This window comes from Choloepus didactylus, chromosome 10 (assembly GCF_015220235.1).
Source record: "Choloepus didactylus isolate mChoDid1 chromosome 10, mChoDid1.pri, whole genome shotgun sequence".
In the NCBI taxonomy this organism is placed as follows: Eukaryota; Metazoa; Chordata; class Mammalia; order Pilosa; family Megalonychidae; genus Choloepus; species Choloepus didactylus.
This window is the reverse complement of record NC_051316.1, coordinates 46,189,990-46,213,000: the sequence shown is the minus strand read 5'-3', so window position 1 is coordinate 46,213,000 and position 23,011 is coordinate 46,189,990. Positions and strand designations below refer to the sequence as shown.

The following is a 23,011-nucleotide window of genomic DNA, read 5'->3' as shown; positions in this document are numbered from 1 at the left end:
GCTGGAGAAATAGACTTGGAAATTGTCTGCATGTAAAGGAGACTGGAAGTCATAGGAGTCAGTCAGGTAGTTTGAGTGCCTGCAACAGAAACCCTAAATAATGGCAGTTTAAACTGGGATTTACTTTCTCTATCATAATGAAAAGTACAGATATAGGAAATCCAGACTGGTTAGAAGACTCCACTGTACAATTAGGAACCCAGCTCCTATAGGTCTCTGTCCTGCTCATGGTGATGGCCTCTAGCCTTAGGGTAGCTGGCTAGGGTGACCAACTATCTTGGTTTTCCCAGGACTGAGGGGAGTCCCAGGATATGACACCTTTTGTTTTAAAACAAGAAAAGTTATGAGAAAAACTGGGATAAGGTGGCCATCCTAATCTTGTGCTGGTTTTAAGATAACCAGTGCCAACTCAAGCCCACTGCCTCTACAATTTATAGAGGAAGGCATAGCAGCTGAATCAGTCCCATCTTTAAGGAGCTTTCTTGGAAGTCCCCTCCAGCAAGTTTTTGTTATATCTCTGTCTACAATCTAGTCACTGACCATCCATAAATGCAAGGCAAGGACAGCAGTGTCATTTTCTTGACTGAGTACATTGCCAGCCCCAGTCAAACTAGGGTTCTTTAGTGAAGAAGCAGGGGAGAATGGATATTGAGTAGGCAATTAGCAACTATTGTCACCGTGAGGAAGATCACCCAGGAAGGGAGTAGAGAGTCATCAGAAATCAAGGAACTAGACTTAGACCCAGTGAAATACAAACATTTAAGAGACAGAGTTAAGCCCACAGAGGAGACTGAGAAGTAGCAGCTAGAAGACAATAGCAAAACTCACAGAGAAAGTATCAAAGAATCCAGAAGAAAAGAGCATGTCAAGATCAGGGGGTAGCCAAAGAGGTTAATGCCACTCCCATGTGACTTTAGATCTGTCAAGAAGGGACACCTATAAGGGAAAAAGTACCAGTCTTCCTGTGGAAATCCTCTTCACTCCAGAAAAGCCAAACACAGCAAATGTGGGATAAATTGCTGAGTCAATTAGAGGAAGAGGTTGGACAAGAGCTGCCCCATGGGGATTTCCTGGATCCAGCAAACATTGCTAGTGACAGTGACACTCTGTTCAGTGGGTCTGCACTGGGCCTCACAATATTCTTCAGTTTTCTTAAGTGGCATGAGAAAAAAGGGTTAGGGCCCCTTCCAGCCCTAACATTTTAAAGGTTTTCAGACATTCCGCAGCCATAGTCAAAGTTCTGGATCCACTGATGAGAGGAGCAAATCTTGTCTATGAATGACTTTGGGATGGAAGGAAATTTCATTTTTTCGTTTTGGAGATAAGCATTGTAAAATAATGACCGATACTTTAATCCTGAGCCAAGTGACATTGACCAGAGGTACTGGGAACACTGGAAAGTCAATTCCCAAATAAGGAGAGGGAGTTTACCCTGCCCATAGCCCTGTGTGCTAGGAGGGGACAGAAGCTTGTACTCAGTAATTTTATGCTGCTCTTTAAATGCAGGTTTAGCCTTTGTCCTTAACCAAAGCTATATTTGAAATGTTCCCCAACACCAGAACATCTTAACTCTACTAGAGAAACTTTCATTCTGGGAGAGGTTTCTTATGATTTGGGACCAAAATAGGACTGCAATTGCTATTCAGTCTTTCTCAATTATAGATCATTTTGCCCATCACATTTTATGTGGGACCTGCCTGTCAAGTTGCACTGCAAATCAACCATCCTCAGTGCATTGATTTCTGGAAGGGTTTAGATTTAAGCTTATACCTCTTAAATCTCATTCATCCTCTTATCCATAGAAACTAACCAAAAGCCAGGGGTTTCATGCAGTTTTATTGAATGAATCTGAATCTGTGTCCTATTACTAGGAATCTCATATAGCAAGGAGAGGGAAGAAGAGAAAACCTCCCTATCAAAAATGGTTGTGTCTTGCAAAGCTCCAGGGAGAGACGCTTTCTAATCTTTCAGGGAGCCTGGAAGCCTGGCAGACTTGTTTACGTTGGCTAGTTTGGAGCACCCTGTTGTCTGGCAGCATGGATTACCCACCAGAAGCACACATAATGCCTTCCATTCAGTGCAAGTTAGTAAATTCTAGGACACTGGGCTGCAAGTCTGGGTTGTGCCTTGTAAATGAGGCTGACAGGTAGTGGTTTCTGGGCTGCCAGTGTTGCCCTGATGCTGAAAGGCTCCATAGCCACATCTCCATGTTGCTCCACTCCCCACTCACCAGAAGTATTTACAGGTGATATTTTCTGGGCAGAGTTTATGCTCTGAACCTAAAATTGTGGGGTCCCTCTAACACCACTGACAATGACCAAAGTGCATGCGCAAATATCTTATTAGCTAACTATCAATTTTAAGTTGCAATATTGATTGTTAACATCATTTTGGGGAAAAAGATGCAATATTATAGATCAATTATTAGGAATGCCCTAATTTTAGAAAACTTGACATGTTTAAAAACCATTAGATTAGGGACAATGTGGTAGTAAAGTTACTCTGGTAATTGTGTTCTCAGCGGGACAGTATTTGTAGAAAAGCCTGAGTGAGCTGCCATAAAGAAACATCCATCCCTTCAGGACCCTAGTGTAAAGAAAGAAAAAGGAGTTTTTTTCACCTGCTGTAGGAAAGTGAATAAAATTAAGAGAAGATAAATCAATAAAGGTAACAAACAAGGAAATACTTGGGAGGCAGTCTGGTGAAGGAGGAAATGCATGGATTTGGAGGCAGACTATGGTTTACCAGCTGTGACGTTGGACTGGTTAATTAACCTTTGTGAATTTCTATTTCCTCATTTGTAAAGTGATAATTCCCATCTCAGAGGATCATTTGACAGAATTAAGAGAGGATGTATGTCAAGAATCTAGTATCGGGAGCACAACAAATATTCGTTCTCTTTGAGTCTTTGTTTATTAACAGATGATATTTGATGAATTCTTGAAAGCTCTAGTCATTTCCATATGGTTAAAATTATAGTGTATATTGTGTCAGTTTGCCAGGGCTTCCAAGACAAACACCACAGAGGGTTGGCTTAACGAGAATTTATTGTCTCATGGATTTAAGGGCTAGAAGTACAAAATCAAGGTTGGCCAGGCCGTGCTTTCTACAAAGTCTGCTGCGTTCTGGTTGGGGATGGCAGTCGTCCATCACATGGCCATCTCTCTCTCTCTCCCCCTGTGCCTGTGCTTCTGATTTTGCTGACTTCTGGCTTTTTCCTGTGGCTTTCTCTGACTGCGTCTGAGTTTCCTCTCTTTATAAAACTTCCAGTAATACGGATTAAGACCCACCCTGATTCAATTTGGCCACATCTCGACTAATAACATCTTTAAAACGTCCTATTTACAAATGGGTTCATATCTACAGGAATGTCTTTTGTGGGGGACCTGGCTCAATCCTGAACACACACATAATTAGTGCTTTATTAATAAACTACACAGGATAATTTTTTTAAATTGGAAATTTCAAACAGAAGGTGAGAATATTTTATGCAAATCATAGAAATTTGTGATTTTTCTTAAATATTTTCAGAATATTCTCTGACAGAAGTAATCAGCGGATTTATAAATAATTGTGATCTTATTGAGAAAAGATCAGATATTGACAATCCCGAAGATTTCATACTGTTTTTTAATTTAAAGACTGCTACTTCATTCATTCTCTAATAAGCACAATCAACTGTTTTTGAGAACTGCCATGCCCATTGCATTTTCTATGCATATGCAGAAATTTGACTTTAAAATTTTTCTGAAAGACTTCATTGTGCAAACAAAGTAAGACACCTTCAAAATATAAGCTGATAGCTTATACATAATTGAGGATGCAGTTCTATGAAAGAAAAGCTATCTCCACAATGGGAATCTGGCTCTTTGCGGAAACTTTAAGAATCCTTGCTAGGTGCTTTGCTGCATTATTGTCTGGGATAGTTTGGTCAACTGGTAGATCCCAGAGATGATTTTCATAGCTATAGAACACATTTGGACAATGGGATGGGGCAGACTGGAAGGGACTGAAACTTTCAATTAAATGTGCCCTCAGCCTTAGGGTGAGGAAGAATGGACACAACTGCAGATGGTAGGAGGATATTCTGTTTCAAGTTGGTTTCAGAATATTCTGAAGAAGATGGTTTCAGAAGGGTAGGACAATGGGCCATAGGTGCAACAAATAGTGGTTAGTATCAAGGAGATCCAATATGAGATGATGAAGTGAGCTAACCATCAGAAAGAACATGTTAACTGGAAATGTGGACAAATAAGAGCTGACATTTATAATGAGCTTACCATGTACCCTCAGGCACTGGGTTAAGTGCTTTACCCACATTATCTTTTGTAATCATCTTTAAAACCCTGTAAAAGTTGGTATTTTAGCATCCCCATTAAACCAATAAGGAAACTGAATTCTCAGGTAATATATGTAACCTGCTCAAAGTGGCATTGTTTGTAAGTGGTGGCCCAGATTTGAACCAGTGTCTGGCTGGTGTGATAGGCACATTCTTAACCCTTCCACCATACTGCTTCCAATAGGCAGAACATTATCCAGGGAGGCAGACAGTAAAGTATTCAGGAAATCTGGTGGGAAGATCCCAGCCTGAATTCCCCAGCTGGACTACAGCCCTAAGATGGAAGATGCCAAAAGAAATCAGTTTCTTTGTCTTAGAGATACAAGATACTAAGAGCTAAACAAAGACACAGGACCTGGATCACGAGGTTTCAACCAAAATCACATCAGGAGTAAAGATGCTGAATTCTGCCTTAAGTGATGATTAATCATGGGTGAAAGCCAGGGGGCTTAGCTGTGAAGAGAGAACTGATGAGAATGGGGAGCCAGGCAAAGCCTAGCACTAAAGAGGATAGGGCTATGGATATCAACAGTAAAGGGTCAATTAAGGTGAAATGAATGAAGATTCTTCTTATCTCAGCATTGAAAATGTGCTGCTGGTCTGCTACCTGAACAAATATCTGCTCTGAACCATACTGGGGGAAAAGTAAGAAGGCAATATAAACTTCTCACTTTCTCTGCAATAACCAAAGGACTCCTCCCACTGGTGATAACAGAAAGAATTAACAATTAACATTACAATTTACAAAGTATTTTTATGTACACCATTTCATCAGGTTCTTACAACAACTCCATTGGTATGAAGTCATATCTCACTTGAGCTTTACATTCTAACATCAGCATGAAAGATGAAAATTGGATACAGTCACAATTTCCCTTGAGTTCCCTAAATTACACAGAGTACATTATACATGGATTTCTATATATTATAATATTTCTAAGTCTACACAACCAATTTTCCTTTTTGTGTTGAAATATTTACTTCTTAATTTGAGCAGTAGATGAAATAGCTTTCCTTTAGTGGTTATTTGTGTGAAAAATATATTTCACATGTGTGTATGTTTCACACATGGTAGGGTAATTTTCAGTTGGTTTGTTTTTTCTGAGTGCACAGAGTGACTTTCCAAATATTGAGTGTATATGTAATAGGACTCACTCTTTTATCATCCCAGTTTTGCAGATAAAGAAGCTGATTAGACATTCAGTATATGCATGACAAAGGTTTAAACTAAGGTCATACTTTCTAATCCTGGGTGGGACCCACTCTATTAGAGTCACCCAGTATGATCATCACCCCAGAAGGACAGCACATTTATTAGCTCATAGAATTCCAGTGATGCCCAAGATGAAGAGGAATTTACACCAGATCAGCCTGGCTGCTTTACTGCAGTGATGCCCAAGCTGTTTCCTCACTATCATTGATTGATATCATTGAACTTCATTGATACATTGATACATTGAACTTCAGCTGTGTAGATGTGTAGCAGTTGAGTGTGGCCTCAAAACTCATTGCTCTGTGTCTGTCTTCACTGAAACAGCAGCTTTTTCCTGTAGTTGTTTTCTGATGCTTGCATGTGACTAGGAGACATGTTCAGACCCCGAAGAGTGTGGAAGCCTGTCCTTTTTAGCAAGGTAGTTTAACTGTGTTTGGTTGCTGGCTTACTTTTTAAAAATATGTTTGAAAGCTTATGGTCCTTTTTTGACCCCTTCTAGATATTTTATCATTTCTAAAAAAAAGTCTCATAAATCAGTTCCAATGACGTATGCAGCAGTATTTGAAGAGGATACTTCCTTTTCCTGCTGTCATCATGTTCCATACCAAGCACAATAATTAACTCAAAATGGATCAAGACATAAATGTAAAAGCAAAAACTATCAAATTCTAAGAAGAAAACATAGATGTAAACCATAAGAGCAAAAACTGTCAATTTCTTAGAAAGAAACATAGATGTAAACCTTCATGACTTTGGATTAGGCAGTGGTTTTAGATACGGGGCACCAAAAGCACAACCAACCAAAACAAACAAACAAACAAACAAAATTCTGCTTTGTCAAAATTAAAAACTTTGGTACTTCAAAGGACACCGTCAAAAACTTGAAAAAACAACCACAGAATGGAAAAACATCTTCAAGTCATGTATTAGGTAAGAGTCTAGTATTCATAATATATAAAAATTCTTAAAACTGAACCATAAAAAGACAAATAACCCAACTGAAAAATGGATAAAAGATCTAAATAGACATTTCTCCAAAGAAGGTATACATATGACCAATAGCACATGAGAAAATGCTCAAAATCATTAAGTCATTAGAAAAGTGCAAATCAAAACCACAATGAAATACCACTTTAAACCCCTAGGATGGCTACAATCAAAATGACAGAAACTAACAAGGGTTGGTCTGGGTGCGAAGAAATGAAAAACTTCCTACATTATTGGTGGGAATGTAAATGGTGTGTAGCACTTTGGAAAACAGTTTGGCAGTTCCTTAAAGACATATTACCATTTGTTTCTAAACATAGAGTTACCATATGCCCCTAACGTTTTCACTCCTAGGTACACTGAAGAGAATTGAAACTTATATCCATGCAAAAACTTGTACATAAATGATCATGGCAGCACTATTCATACCAGCCAAAAAGTGGAAACAGTCTAGATATCCATCAACTACTGAATGGATATATAAAATGTGGTATATCCATACAATGGCATATTATTCAGCCATAAAAAAGGAATGAAATACCGACATGCTACAACATGGATGAACCTTGAAAACATGATGCTAAGTGAAAAGAGCTAGACACAAAGGGCCACATTTTGCTTGATTCCATTTATATGAAAGGTCCAGAATAGGCAAATGCATAGAGAGAAAGTGGATTCATATTTGCCGGGGGCTGAAGCAAGAGGGAAATAAATGGGAAATGACTGCTAATGGGTACAGGGTTTCTTTTTGGGGTGGTAAAAAATGTTCTGGAATTAAATAGTTGCGATGGTTGCAAAACTTTGTAGATATACTAAAAACCACTGAATTGTACACTGTGAATTTTATGATATGTGAGTTAATTCTGAGATTAACTTCCAGGTGTCAATCTCATTAGGATAGACTAAATGAAGTATTTTGCATATATACACATACACAAAAAACCTTCATTAACATATTTAGAAGTATAATGAGTCTTTTTATAAAGTAAGAAGAAACTAGTTGCCAAAAAAAGTCATCAATTTGTTCTAGAATTCTGTAAGTGGCAATTCAGGGAAAGTCACAATTCCTGATACCATTTTTCAGGACTTCTTCACAATATATTATGTTCCTTCTAGTTAGGACCACAAAATCTAGTATGACACTGAAGCTGCAAGGAGGGAGAGCAATGGGTTCAACTCAAGTGCCAACTCTGATTGATTGGTAGCAGCTTCCTGGAACACTGTGTTTAGAAGGAATCTGAGGTTGTAACTAGGCTGTACAGGAAAAAGTGAAGTGATTAATTAAGGAAATCTGTCTTGAACTTGGCAGTGGTAGTGGAGGTGGAAATCATTTGGGATACTTATTTGATCTAGGGGAATGTAGTGTTCCACTAAGTGGAAGCAAAATCAGTTGAAGAGATAAATCTTTGGCTAGATTATAAGGCAGTTAATAGACACATTCACACAGCATGACTTAAAAACCTATTTGAAATCTGTAATTTAAATGCAAAATCTGAACTTTTTGAAATAGCCAATGTTTACAGCTGAGATGTCAAAATCTTTCAATAAATAGCACCGACTTTCATCAGACAGTGTAATATACATTTTATATAGTATATACTCTCAAAGGTTCCTAACACAAGAGCATTTGCATATGCTTAAAGTCTGACATAGTGAGAGGTAATGTCAAAAGGCATTATTTTTTCAATGGTACTCATGGAAAAGTCAAGATAATCTCCAGTATATGGATTCTATATGCCTGCCATAACCCATACTTACTTTTAAGATTTGAGTTTTACCTACAAGGAGAACTAACTCCTCCCTTCTTTACATGCTACTGCTAGCCTGCTCTTTCTTTGAAAGATAAGAGGTGCCTGGAGAATGAGTCCTGTTTCTCTGTCAGATATTATGTCAGTGGTTCTCAAAGTGTATTCCAAAGACCAGTAGCATCAGCGTCACCTGAGAACTTGTTAGAAATGCAAACTGTTAGAAATGCAACATCAGCCAGGTCTACTGAGTCAGAAACTCGGAGTGGACCTGGCCATCCAGTTTTCAACATATTCAGGTGATTCTAGGTTCATGTTTGAGGGTCATGCTGTGAGTTGTTCCCCACAAGAGTGGGGCAAGGAGGAAAGTAGTGGAACAATGAGAGAAGTTGGTATTTGATGTGAACATTGAGACTTTCTTTGTTCTTTTCCTTTTTTATTCTCCATGTTCCAATTCTCTACTCCTTCAGAAAAGGTTTGAAGTACTCTGAGGATCTCCCTTAACCCCCAATCCCACTACCAGCTTGCTTGGAATCCCTTCTTTTGGGGTGGTAGCCAAGTGGGAAAAGGAGAATGGCACTTACACATTCCCTCATGTTACAATGAAACAGCACTTTTATTCAAAAAAGGTTGGTGTCAAGAACCCCAGCTTAGCACTTCAAAGCCACACAGGCCCCACAGCTAATAAATGCACATGATGCTCTTAGAACAGCACCTGGTACCTAGGGAGTGTTCCCTGTACACGGGAGGTGTTAGTGGTAGCGGCAATTGCAACAAGGGCCAGTTCTCCACAAGGCGGTACCTGGGTTGGCATCTTGAAGCAGTTGCTATTTACACCCACTGGGTGGCTGCTATCTTAAGAAGACTGCCAAATGGAAATTGTTCTTGATCTTGGAATCCTTCAGCAGGAAATCAAGGCTCCCTGAAGGCAGTGCCCTAACTATGAGGGTGGTCACCAGCTGAGCTGCCACTGGCCTGTCAGCACTTGCCACAGGGACAAGGATCATGGCTGGGTTGGCCTTTGGGGCAACAAGATGGGGATGAAGAAATCAGTAAAAGAGGCACTGCAGGGCCTTTCTAGCAAGAGTTCAGTGTTGGGGAAGTCAAACTGCAAGAGGTAGGGAGAGAGGCCCCATGATGGAAGACAGCAGGTTAAATGCTGGCCAGGAATGTTTGGGGAAACTATGAGCAAGCGTGAGAGAGTCCACAGACCAGAAGGGCAGTGGGTCCCTCAGCTACAAATTACATGCAGATCAAATCATTAGGTATGAAGGGAGCTAATAGAGGAGAAGATTGAATCCTCTAAGGTATTCTGACTCCAGACTTGGGTGTTTCACTTACTCATTCTGCTCCTCCAGATTCTGACTTTGCTTTGCATGGGCTCTCAAACTCATATACACATGGGGCCGAGGAGATGAATGCAATGTGTTAACTAGGCCTGGTATAAGGTAAAGGCAACAGACACTTGGCTACAGAGTTGCGGTAATAGTGAGTGGTGAGAGTCGTGGCAAAACAGGTTCACATGCCGCCCTCTTAAGAGGCACTGCTACTCAGTTCCAGCCGTTTGTCCTGTGCGAAAGTGGCCTCAGTATTGCCAGACCTCTAATTTTTTTAACTTTTTTTTTATTGTGAAATATAACATGTTCACAGTAAAGTGATAAGTTTCAAAGTACAATTTAACAAGTAGTTATAGAACAAATTTTGAAAAATGTTATGGGTTACAGTTCCACATTTTCAGTTATTTCCTTTTTGTGAAATATAAAATATAAACAGAAAAGTGATAATAACTTTCAAAGTACAATTTAACAAGTAGTTGTAGAGCAAATTTCAAAGAATGTTATGGGTTACAGTTTTACCTTTTTAGTTATTTCCTGCTAGCTGTTCTAACACGTTAGAGACTTAAAAAAAAAATACATTTATATGAAGATTCAGTATTCATAATCCTTTGTTAAATCCTATCTTGTCTGTTGCCACTCCTTCCTCTCATTTGATCACTTTCTCAGTCTTCAGGGATATCTGGGCAGAGACCACCCTAACTTGTTCATATTGAAAAGGGGTGTTGACATTATGGGGAAGGGGGATGCATCTGGTTGATGTTCTTGAGAAGGCTGTTACCTCTGGGATTGGGGACTTATCTGGCATAGGAACACTCTGGAGGATTTAAGTTTCTGAGAAAAAAATTTAGTGAGTGAAACTTTTTATAGAGTCTTCAATAGGGACCTGGGTATTCTGTAGGATTAATAGGACTACTGTTGATTTGGGCTTGGCATACTGTGACCATTTGGAATATCTAGCTGAAGTTTGTGTAGAAGTAACCTCCAGGACAGCCTCTAAACTCCATTTGAAATCTCTTAGCCACTGAAACCTTATTTTGTTACTTTTCTTTCCCCCCTTTTGGTAAAGAAGGCATTTTCAATCCCCTGATGCTCACACCAGGCTCATTCCTGGGAGTTATGTCCCACGTTACCAGGGAGATTCACTCCCCTAGGAGTCATGTGGGGGGGGAGGGTAATGAATTAATTTATTTGTGGAGTTGGCCTTAAAGAGAGAAAGGCCACATCTGAGCAATGAAAGTTCTCTGTAAGTGACTCTTAGGCATGATTGTAGGTGGGCTTAGCCTCTCCTTTACAGCCATAAGTTTCACAAGAGCAAGCCTTAAGATTGAGGGCCTGACTTATTAAATAGGGGGTTCCTGATTTCACATAGCATATGTTCTGTCCAAGATAAGCAATCAATATCTTCCACCATCTTCATTTTGTTGTGTAGTTATCATCACTCTCAATTTTAAACGATTATCGTCACCCAAAATACCCCAAAGCTCTTATTACTCCCTAATTATTTATCCCTAGTATTAGTGTGGAACTAGTAAGGTATTACTTTTAAATATAGTCCAAAGTATGCAATAGGTAGCTTTTCCCATATACCACTCTGCTGTTAACTCTTTGTACCAGTGTCATACCTTAGAAGTTTATTATGTAAGCTCTTATTTATATTTGTAGTGTTAATATGTGGGATATATGCCTTTAAACAATCCCTTTCTATCATGTTTGCCTTCAGTACAGCACTAATACTTATAATCCCATTAATGAACCATCATCACCCCTGTCCATTCCCATACTCTTAAGTTCAACCTTGTTAACAGGTCTGTACATATTAGGTAATCATTCTCTCTGGCTTCTATCTCTAGGTCCCCTATATTCTACATTTTAAGACACTGATTTTACATTATTCAGGGAGTCCATATTAGTGATAACATATGGTATTTCTCCTTTTGTGTCTGACTTATTTTACTCAGCATTATGTCCTCAAGGTTAAACTCATCAACAGACAAGTAGATAAACAAAATGTGGTATATACATATGATGGAATACTATGCAGCAGTAAGAAGGAATGAGGTCCTGAAACGTGACAACGTGGATGAACTCAGACCTCTAATTTTATAAGGCAGCGATTCAGTTTTAAAGCAACAGTCAGTAGGCTGAACAAAATGTACCTGCAGAAAACTTCTAGGGAAGATAGTGGAGTAGGGAGCTCCAGGACTCACTACTTCTCCAAATCAGTGGCAGGCAGGAACTGTCTGAAACAACTGTTCTGGGACTCCAGAGGCCAGGGGAGCAGTGTACAGCATCCAGGGAAGAGTGGGAGGAAGAGGCTGAGAAACTGTGATAAAGAACTGGAAGTAGCTTTCTCTTGAGGTGGATTCCCTCAGGGTCTGGTCCCTGGCTGGCTGTTGCAGACAGAGAGAGACATGGAAGCCCTCTTCCCCAAGAACATGGGGGTGCATGGCCGAGCAATGATCACAGCTTTCTACCGGTGAATTCAGATTACTGGTTCCCAGCTCTGAGCTGCTATTTCAGCCCACCCTAGGCAGGGATGACCACTGCCATTGTTTCAATGCCATCCCCAACAGGGGCAGAGTTGGTGGAGGTTTAAATACAGTGTTTCCTTAGGTCTATGGGGAACAGTTTTCTGAAGGGTACCATCTGCTGGACAGGCCAGGAAAGGCAGTTTCAGGGAGTCATCAGAAAAGCTTCCCAGAGCTCTTTGGAGCTGGTCTGCACCCGCTTCATGGGTCCCTGGCCCTGTTTTTTGCTAGGAAATACTGACTTTTAAAGTCCTCTCCAGGGTGACCCTCCTTACAGAATTTGCCCTCTAGGCAAAAGCAGCTAGAGGCAACAAAAGGAGTGTTAAAAAGAAAAAGGAAAAAAAAAAAAAAAAAAACAACTAACTATAGAGGCAAAACAAAGAGAACAGATCAAGCGTCCTAGAGAAGAAATAGAGAAAGGAAGCATTGTTTGGGGGGGTGAAGGTGGGTGGGGGATAATTGCACAAATATTGCGGTCTTAAAAATTGTACCACATATCCAGGGTAAGAATCAGATGAAGAAGAGCTGAAAAAATCTAATCAGTTAAACCCAGGCAATTCTAAAGGTCTAGAGTAAGTTGAACCATGTGTCAAAGAAGAGACTTAACATAAAGCCAATCAATAATAAAACCCTAAAAATGAAGAGTGAGCAACTGAAATTAATAGTAAACTCATCAAGATAATTAGATGCCTATAAATCAGCAAAAAATTACAAGCCATATTAAGAAAGAGGAAGATGTGACCCAGTCAAAAGAACAAATTAAAACTTCAGAGGAGACACAGCTAATCTGTTGTTAGATTTGGAACAACTAATCAAAGATGTTCAAACACTTCTCCTAGATCAGTTCAATCATATGAAGGATAATATGGCTAAAGAGATAAAGGATATTAAGAAGATGCTAGGTGAACATAAAGAAGAATTTGAAAGTATAAAAAGAAACATAACATAATTTCTGATGGGTATGGTAGGAACAAGTTCACAGAAATGTTGCTATATTAGGTATTTTCTTGGGGTAGAGTAGGAACATGTTGGAAGTAAGGTAGTTATTTTAGGTTAGTTTTTTTCTTACTCCCTTGTTATGTTATGGTCTGTCTGAAATGTTTTTTTACTGTATGTTTATATGTGTATATGTATAGTTAATTTTTTTTTAAAAAAAGAGTTACATTAAAAAAAATGAAAAAAATATGCAGAGCCCCCTTGAGGAACTGCTGGAGAATTCAGGGGTGTTGGGCTTCCCCACCTCAATGGTTGCTGATGTGCTCACAGATATAGGAGGCTAGTGGTTTGATGGGCTGAACCCTCTACCACAGGACTTGCCCTTGGCAAGACTGTTGCTGCAAGGAAGAGGCTAGGCCTGCTTATAATTGTGCCTAAGAGCCTCCTCCTGAATGCCTCTTTGTTGCTCAGATGTGGCCCTCTCTCTCTAGCTAAGCCAACTTAGCAGGTGAAATCACTACCCTCCCCCCCTACATGGGATCTGACACTAAGGGGAGTGAATCTCCCTGGAAACATGGACTATGACTCCCAGAGAGGAACTAGACCTGGCATCATGGGATGGAGAACATCTTTTTGACCAAAAGGGGGATGTGAAATGAAATGAAATAAGTTTCAGTGGCTGAGAGATTCCAAAAAGAGCCTAGAGGTTACTCTGGTGGGCACTCTTACACACAATACAGATGACCCTTTTTAGGTTCCAATGAATTGGAATAACTAGCAGTAAATATCTGAAACTATCAAACTACAACCCAGAACCCTTGAATCTTGAAGACAATTGTATAAAAATGTAGCTTATGAGGGGTGATGATGTGATTGGGAAAGCCATATGGACCATACTCCCCTTTGTCCAGTGTGTGGATGAATGAGTAGAAAAATGGGGCAAAAAAAAAAAAGCACCCAGTGTTCTTTTTTACTTTAATTGTTCTTTCTCACTTTAATTTTTATTCTTACTATTTTTGTGTGTGTGGTAATGAAAATGTTCAAAAATTAATTTTGGTGATGAGCGCACAACCATGTAATGGTACTGTGAACAACTGAATGTATGCTTTGTATGACTGCATGGTATGTGAATATATCTCAATAAAAATGAATTTAAAAAAAAATAACAGAAATTATGGGAATGAAAGGTACAATAGAAAAAATTAAAAATACACTAGAGGCATACAACAGCAGATTTAAACAGGCAGAAGAAGGAATTAGCAGACTAGAAGACAGGACCATTGAAATCTTACAGACAGAAGAACAGATAGAGAAAAGAATGGAAAAAAAATGACCAGGGTCTTAGGGATTTGAATGATGACAGCACAAAGTACACAAACCTATGCATATGTGTCCTAGTGGAGAAGAGAAGGGAAAAGGACAGAAAGAATATTTGAGGAAATAATGGCTGAAAATTACCCAACTCTTATGAAAGACATAAATATGCATGTCCAAGAAGACCAACATACTCCAAACTGAATAAATCCTAATAGACCTACTCTGAGACAGTTGCTAATCAGAATGTCAAATGCCAAAGATAAAGAGATAATCCTGAAAGCAGCAAGAGAAAAGCAATTCATCACATACAAGGGAACCACAATGAGTCTAAATTCCAATTTTTCACCAGAAACCATGGAGGCGAGAAGACAGTGGAATGACATATTTAAGGTACTGAAAGAGAAAAACTACCAGCCAAGAATTCGTTATCCAATAAAACTGTCCTTTGAAAATGGGGGAGAGTTCATTAACAAGAGATCTACCCTACAAGAAATACTAAAGGGAGTTCTACTGGCTGAAAAAAAAAGGAGAGAGATGCTGTGTGAGTAGAGTCTAAAAGATGAAGATATCAGTAATGGCAACTAAAAGGATAAAAGAGAGACAAACATATGATATGACCATGAAAACCAAAGGATAAAATGTTGAAGTAAGTTACAGTAATAACATTGAATATGAATGGATTAAACTCCCCAATCAAAAGACACAGATTGGCAGAATGGATTAAAAAATATGATCTATCTATGTGCTGTTTATAAAAGACTCATTTTAGACCCAAAGATACAAATAGATTGAAAGCAAAAGCATGGAAAAAGATATTCTATGCAAACAGTAACCAAAAAAGAGCTGGGGTAGCTATACTAATATCAAACAAAATAGACTTTAAATGGAAAACTGTTATAAGAGAAAAAGAAGGACACTAAATATTAACAAAAGGGGCAACCCACCAAGAGGAAATAATCAAAAATATTTATTCACCTAACCAGGGTACCCCAAAATACATGCAGCAAACACTGGCATATCTGAAGGGAGAAATAGACACCTCTACAATAATAGATGGAGACTTCAGTACAACACTCTCATGAATATATAAAACATCTAGACAGAGGATCAATAAGGAAACAGAGAACTTGAATAATATGATAAATGAACTAGACCAAACAGACATATACAGAACATTACACCCCACAGTAGCAGTATGTACATTTTTCTCAAGTGCTCATGGATCATTCTCCAGGATAGACCACATGTTGGATCATAAAGCAGGCCTCAATAAATTAAAAAAGATTGAATTTTACAAAACACTTTTTCACACCATAATGGAATGAAGCTGGAAATGAATAACAGGCAGAGAACTGGAAAATTCACAAATACATGGAAGTTAAACAACATACTCTTAAACAATCAGTGGGTCAAAGAAGAAATTGTGAGAGACATCAGGTAATGTCTCAAGAAAAATGAAAATGAGAACACAACATATCAAAACATATGGGATGCAGTGAAGGCAGTGCTGAGAGGGAAATTTATAGTCATAAACAGCTATTTAAAAAGAAGAAAGAGCTAAAATTGAATACCTAACTGCACACCTAGAGGAACTAGAAAAAGAGCAGCAAACTAACCAAAAAGCAAGCAGAAGGAATGAATTGACATAGATTAGAGCAGAAATCAATGAAACTGAGAATAGAAAAAAAATATATAGAATTAAAAAAAAACAAAATTTGGTTCTTTGAGAAGGTCAATAAAATTGACAAACCTTTAGCTAGACTGACAAAGAAGAAAAAGGAGATACAAATAAATCAGAAATGAAAATGAGAAGGGGAGCATTATTACTGACCCCACAGAAATAAATAGGATCATAAGAGGTTACTATGAACAACTATATGCCAACAAATTAGTCAACTTAGATGAAATTGACAATTTCCTAGAAAAACACAAATAACCTATCTGACTCTGGAAGGAATGAAAGACCTCAACAGACCAATTACAAGTAAAGAGATTGAATCAGTCATCAAAAACCTCCCAGCAAAGAAAAGCCCAGAAACAGATGGCTTCACACATGAATTCTACCAATCATTCTGAGAAGAATTAACACCAGTCCTGCTCAAACTCTACCAAAAAATTGAAGAGGAGGGAAAGCTACCTAACTCATTCTATGAAGCCAACATCAGCCTAATACCTAAGCCAGGCAAAGATACTGCAAGAAAAGAAAATTACAGAACAATCTCTTTCATGAATATAGATGCAAAAATCCTCAACAAAATACTTGCAAATCAAATCCAACTGCACATTAAAAGAATTATACACCATCATCAAGTGGGTTTTATCCCAGATATGCAAGCCTGGTTCAACACAAGAAAATCAACTAATGTCATATACCACATTAACATTTGAAGGGGAAGAACCACATGATCATCACAATTGATGCAGAAAAGGCATTTGACTAAATCCAGCATCCTTTCTTGATAAAAATACTTCAAAAGATAAGAATAGAAGGAAACTTCCTCAACATGATAAAGGACATATATGAAAAACCCAGTTAACATAATGGTGAGACTGAAAGCTTTCCTTCTAAGATCTGGAACAAGACAAGAATGCCCACTGTCACCACTGTTATTCAACATTGTGCTAGAAGTTCTAGCTAAAGCAGTTAGGCAAGAAAATAAAAGCCATCCCAATTGGAAAGGAAGAAGTAAAACTTTCACTATTTGCAGATGACAAGATCCTATATATAGAAAGTCCTGACAAAACTACAACAAAGCTTCTAGAGCTAATAAACAAGTTCAGCAAAGTGGCAGGATACAGGATCAATATGCAAAAGCAGTAATGTTTCTGTACACTAGTAATGAGGAATCTGAGGAGGAAATCAAGAAAAAATTCCATTTATTTGTAGACAGAAAACTACAAAACATTGCTAAAGAAATCAAGGAATTCCAAAAGAAATAGAAAAACATACCATGTTCATGGATTGGAAGACTAAATATCATTAAGATGTCATTTCTACCCAAATTGATTTACAGATTCAATGCAATTCCAATCAACAATCCAACAGCCTACTTTATAGAAATGGAATTACCAAATTTATATGGAAGGGTCAGGGGCCCCCAAATAGCAAAACCATCTTGAAAAAGAAGAATGAAGTTGGAGGACTCACACTTCCTGACTTTAAACATGTTACAAATCTACGTGGTCAAAACAGCATAGTACTGGCATAAAATAGATATATTGACCAATGGAATTGAAATGAGAGTTCAGAAATAGTCCCTCATATCTATGGCCAATTAATAATTGTCCAACGCCACTCCACTGGGACAGAATAGTCTCTTCAATAAATGGTGCTGGAAGAATGTCATATCCATATATCAAAGAGTGAGAGAGAACCCCAACCCACACCTTAGACAAAAATTAACTCAAAATGGATCAAAGATCTAAACATAAGAGCCAGGACCGTAAAACTCGTAGAAGAAAATGTTGGGAAGCATCTTCAAGGTCTTGTGGTAGGCAATGGTTTCTTAGACTTTACACCCAAAGCACAAGCAATGAAAGAAAAATAGGTAAATTGGACATTAAACCTAATTTTAATTAACATTAAAAAAGTTAAAAACTTTTATGCTTCAAAGGACTTTGTCATGAAAGTGAAAAGGCAACCTACTCAATGGGAGAAAATATTTGGAAACCATATTCTGATAAGGATTTAATATCCAGAATATATAAAGGAGTCCTACAACTCAACAATAAAAAGACTAACAACCCAATTTAAAAATAGGCAAAAGACGTGAATAGACATTTTTCTGAAGAGGAAATACAAATGGCTAAAAAACACGTGAAAAGCTGTTTGACATCTCTAGTTATTAGCGAAATGCATATCAAACCCACAATGAGAGATCATTTCATGCCTGCTAGAATGACCACTATCAAAAAACAGAAAACAACAAGTGTTGGAGAGGATTTGGAGAAACAAGAACACTCTTTCTGCTGGTAGGAATGTAAAATGGTACAGCCCCTCTGGAAGACAGTTTGGCATTTCCTCAGGAAGCTAAGTATAGAATTGCCGTATGATCTGGTACCCCTGCTACTAGGTATATACCCAGAAGAACTGAAAGCAGGGACTTGAACAGACATTTGCACACCACTGTTCACAGCGACATTATTCACAATTGCTGAAAGATGGAAGCAATCCAAGTGTCCATCAACTGATGAATGGTTAAAAAAAATGTGGTATATATATATGATGGAATATTATTCAGCTTTTAGAAGGAATGAAGCCCTGATGCATGCAACAACATGGATGAACCTTGAAAGCATTACATTCAGTGAAATAAGCCAGACACGAAAGGACAAATAATGTATGATCTCACTGATGTGAACTAATTATAAGCAAACTCATAGAGTTAGAATCTAGAATTCAGCTTACCAGGGGATAGAATGGGGGTAGAGAATGGGGAGCTGATGCTTAATTTGTATAATTTCTACCTAGCTTGATTAGAAATGTTTGGAAAGGAATAGTGATGATGGTAACACATTATTGTGAGTCTATTCAATAATAGTGAATAATGTTTGTTAATGTGGTTGAAAGAGGGAAGTTTTTGGTTGTGTGTGTTACCAGAAGGAAAGTTAGAAGATAAAACATGGGACTGTATAATACAGTGAACCCTGTTGTGGATGACGTACTGTGGTTAATAGTACCAATATAAGAATGTTCTTTCATGAATTATAACAAAGGTATGGCATTATTACCAGGTGTTAATAATAGAGTGGTAAATGGAGAAAATACACCTAATGCAAACTATGTACTATAGTTAACAGTAATATTTTAATATTCTTTCATAAATTGTAACAATGGTACCACACTAATGCAAAGTGTCAACAATAGGGGGGCAAATGGGAATGTTGTCTTTTTTACATGACCTTTCTGTAAACTTTTCTGACAACTTCTCTAATTATAAAAAAAAATAATAATTTTTTAAAAAACATTATGCTAAGTGAAAGAAACCAGACATGAAGTACTACATATTGTATGATTCCATCTATATAAAAAGTAAATATAAATGAATCTATAGAGACAGAATTAGATTAGTGATTATGTGGGGCTGGGAAAGTATAGAGGGATTGTGAGGTGACTGCTAAGGGGTATGGGTTTTTCTTTTTGGAGTAATGAAAATGTTCTAAAATTGATTGTGGTGATGAATGCACAGCTCTGAGATTGTACTAAAAGCCATTGATTGTACCCTTTGGATGGATTGTATGTACATGAATATATCTCAAAAAAAAAAAAAACTGCTTTAAGAAAAATGCACCTCCAGGCTGTTTCAGCCCTTAGATTTACTGGGCCACAGTTGTGTATTTTCCTGAGTTGCAGATAGAAGATTGATTCCTTCCCTATGTTCCTTTCTCTTTCCAGGCCATTACATTTATGTAGACACCTCCTTTGCCAAGCAAGGGGAGAAAGCCATGCTGTTAAGTTCCGACTTACAGGCTGAAGAATGGAGCTGCCTCCGCATGGTCTACCAGATAACCACGTCTTCAGGGTCTCCATCAGATCCCAGCCGGCTGAACCTCTATGTGAGATTTGAAGATGAAAGCTTTGATCGCTTGCTTTGGTCAGCTAAGGAACCTTCAGATAGCTGGCTCATAGCCAGCCTGGATTTACAGAACAGTTCTAAGAAATTTAAGGTAGGTGGAGTTTAGGAGAACAGTACAGGATTTATGATGTGTGCTTTATGCTATTCTGAGATCTTTTGAAAACTTCTGCCTTTGAGTTATCTTCTGTGTTAGGAAGTGATAGGTGCAAATGGAAGACTATTAGTATTGTAAATCAATATTTCATTTATTTATTCTTTAAAAGAGCCTCTTTCTGGATTTCTTTCCCATCTGTTCAGTAAAAATCTAAATGGAACTTAAACCAACTACTTCAATGGAAACTGACTTCCTAGTGGGCTTCCAGGAGCACTTGTGTTTCTCTTATAATTTTTTTTAGTCCATATAATGTGTGGGTGGTGTGTGTTTATATTATCTTTCCAATGGTTTGCTTGCTATAAATGTTGAATGAAACATTAAATATAATAAAAGGAAAAAATGCAAATGGCTTGAAAAAGGGTATTTAAAGGACATGTTCTGTTTCATTTTCAATTATGGAAGTTGATCCCTCAGAAGTACTGGAAAAAAGAAAGTAGAGAATGTAAGACAAAGTTGACTGTGGATCAGGTGAGGAAGGAGGATGGGATCTAGACCCACTTGGCTCTGTGGTGTGATATTCAGTGAGACTCTGTTATTAAGAACACAATGGAGACTTCATAAAAACTTTCACCACGCCTACTTCCCCTTTCCATTCCCTATCCTGGTCCTCTTTTCCTTGGAAAAGTTTTAAAATATTGCACTGTACTGTACTCCCTGTCTGCTTGGAGTACCTCCCTCACAGGCAGCAGCATGCATTGAGGGAAGGTGCAGTGGGAGACTGAGTTCCCCTATTTCACAATGTCCCCCCAACAGAATATCACACCATAACTCTGCCAAAATAGTTGCAAAATATTGGGCTAAAATCACAAAAGAAAACACTTACTCTGAGAAACAGGACTAAATATGAACCATAGCAGTACTTGAAATCAGCCACATAAATTGTGATGCTTCTATCTGTGCTTCATGTAAGTTTTTCAAATTCTCATCCATATGAAAACTAGAAGTAGATGATGAGCTGCCACTATCTTGTACGGAGATCTCCCACCACCAGTTTAGATTGTGCTCCCCACCTCCTCCTCCAAGGAATTTTTTCTGCTGTGGCTTCTGCCTCAGTTCCTGACCATTCAAAGCTGGTTCCTCAGGGACACAAGCTCTCCTCTCCATCGACAGCCAGGTAGCGCTACCATGAGCGCTGGAGAAGGAGGTAGAATCAAAATCAAAGACAGCTTACTCTGAGCTTCTGGTAAGCGAATGGCTTGCTTACCTCCAAGTTCTGAGTATATCAGTATGTGTTTATTTACACATACACACACACATTAGTATCCAAAGCAATTGGCTGAGACTAACAATCTTGTTTTGTCTTGAATTGCTGACTAGCTCCTCACAGTAGCTAAAATGCTAAACCAAAGAAACATGGTGTTTTTTTTTTAAACTTTTATTTTGATATAATTTCAAACTTACAGGACAGTTGCAAAAATAATACAAAACCCATACAAAAAACTGAAACATAACCCCTAATCAGATATCCAGATCCACCAATTTTATCATTTTGCAACATTTGCCATATCATATCTTTCTATCCATCCATCCACCTACCTGTCAATCCAGGCATCTATTTAGCTATCTATATTCTAAACATTTGAGAGTAGGTTGTACACTTCATTCCTTGAACACTTAATACTTCCATGTATATTTTCTAAGAACATATTTACTTATGTAACTGCCCCAATTGAGTTATCAAGTTCATTGATACAAAGCTTATAGTTAAAATTTTTCTAAGTACCTTTTATATTGGAAACATGATGCTTTGAAGTCTAACCCCCTTTTTCCCCATGTGTTCTGCAGATTTTAATAGAAGGTGTACTAGGGCAGGGAAACACAGCCAGCATCGCACTCTTTGAAATCAAGATGACAACTGGCTACTGTATTGGTAAGTGGGTTTCACTTTCATTGCGTCAGAATGTGAATCTTTCACTAAAATCTGTTGCCAGAGGAAACTGAACCAGTCCTAGAGACAAAGTAGTTTGTAGTGTACACTGCATAATGCATACAAGTTTTAATTCCTTGCCAAGTTCACTTGAATGCTATATGTTGTCTATCTTTAGAGTAGGAAGGCTCATTAGGGTTGGCCTGGATTGGCTGGTTTAATGAAAGAAAAGCGGATGCAGCAATTGTAACTGCAGAATTACTGTCTTAGCCTCAACATGTTCTAATAAATATAATTTCCAGTTTGCTACAAACTCGGCTTTCTGTCACATTTTCCAGAAAAACAAACATTATATTACCTCCTTTCCTCACTTTGCTCTTTTTTTCTCTTGGCAAACCACTGCCCCTTTCTTTATAATCACAGTTGTCACTTACAGTCCACTTCAGCAGTGTTGGTTGGGTGCCTCTTATGTGCCAGCTTCTGAGAGGACTTAGTCTCTGCCCTGTGGCTGCTCACCGTCTACTTGTCCACCATTGAAGCTTTTACTATGAAAGATAAATACTGCTAGAGAAGGACAACATATACTGGCAGTTCAGCAAGGAGGAGAGGAAATCAGAGAGGATTGAATAGAGGAGATGCATTTGAGCTGGAGTTTCAGGAGGAGTAGAATTTAGTACAGTGGCGGTGCAGTGTATGAAGGACAGGGTTCTCTGAGGGCAGACTCCTGTAGTGATAACGTACAGGGAATGTTCAGGCAAAGGCATGTAACTGAATAGGGTATTTGAAGTGAGCATCAGGCCTGCTAAGGGAGTTTGTTACAGAAGATTCTGGACCCAGGCTGTGGAGCTTGGACTTAATGAATTTTGTGGCTGAGAGGCACTAAGACAGCACAGGAAAGGCCTGCAGCAGTGTTTTTGGCTGCCACTTGGAAGATGGATTAGAGTCTAGGAGAACATGTGGGAAGTAGGAAAGCTCATAGGAAGCTTACAGAGAAGACTCAGTGCCTAAATTG

General features: G+C 38.4%; 1 protein-coding gene across 2 annotated transcripts in view; it reads left to right on the top strand.

Annotated features, from left to right (window-relative positions):
* The window catches only part of MAMDC2 (MAM domain containing 2), a 182,672-nt gene that overhangs the window by 72,441 nt on the left and 87,220 nt on the right, over positions 1–23,011 (top strand). For both annotated transcript variants that reach the window (XM_037797852.1, XM_037797854.1), the window contains exons 3-4: positions 19,798–20,069; positions 21,918–22,002. In XM_037797852.1, coding sequence (XP_037653780.1) covers positions 19,798–20,069; positions 21,918–22,002 — 357 coding nt within the window. The remainder of the gene's footprint in view (positions 1–19,797; positions 20,070–21,917; positions 22,003–23,011) is intronic.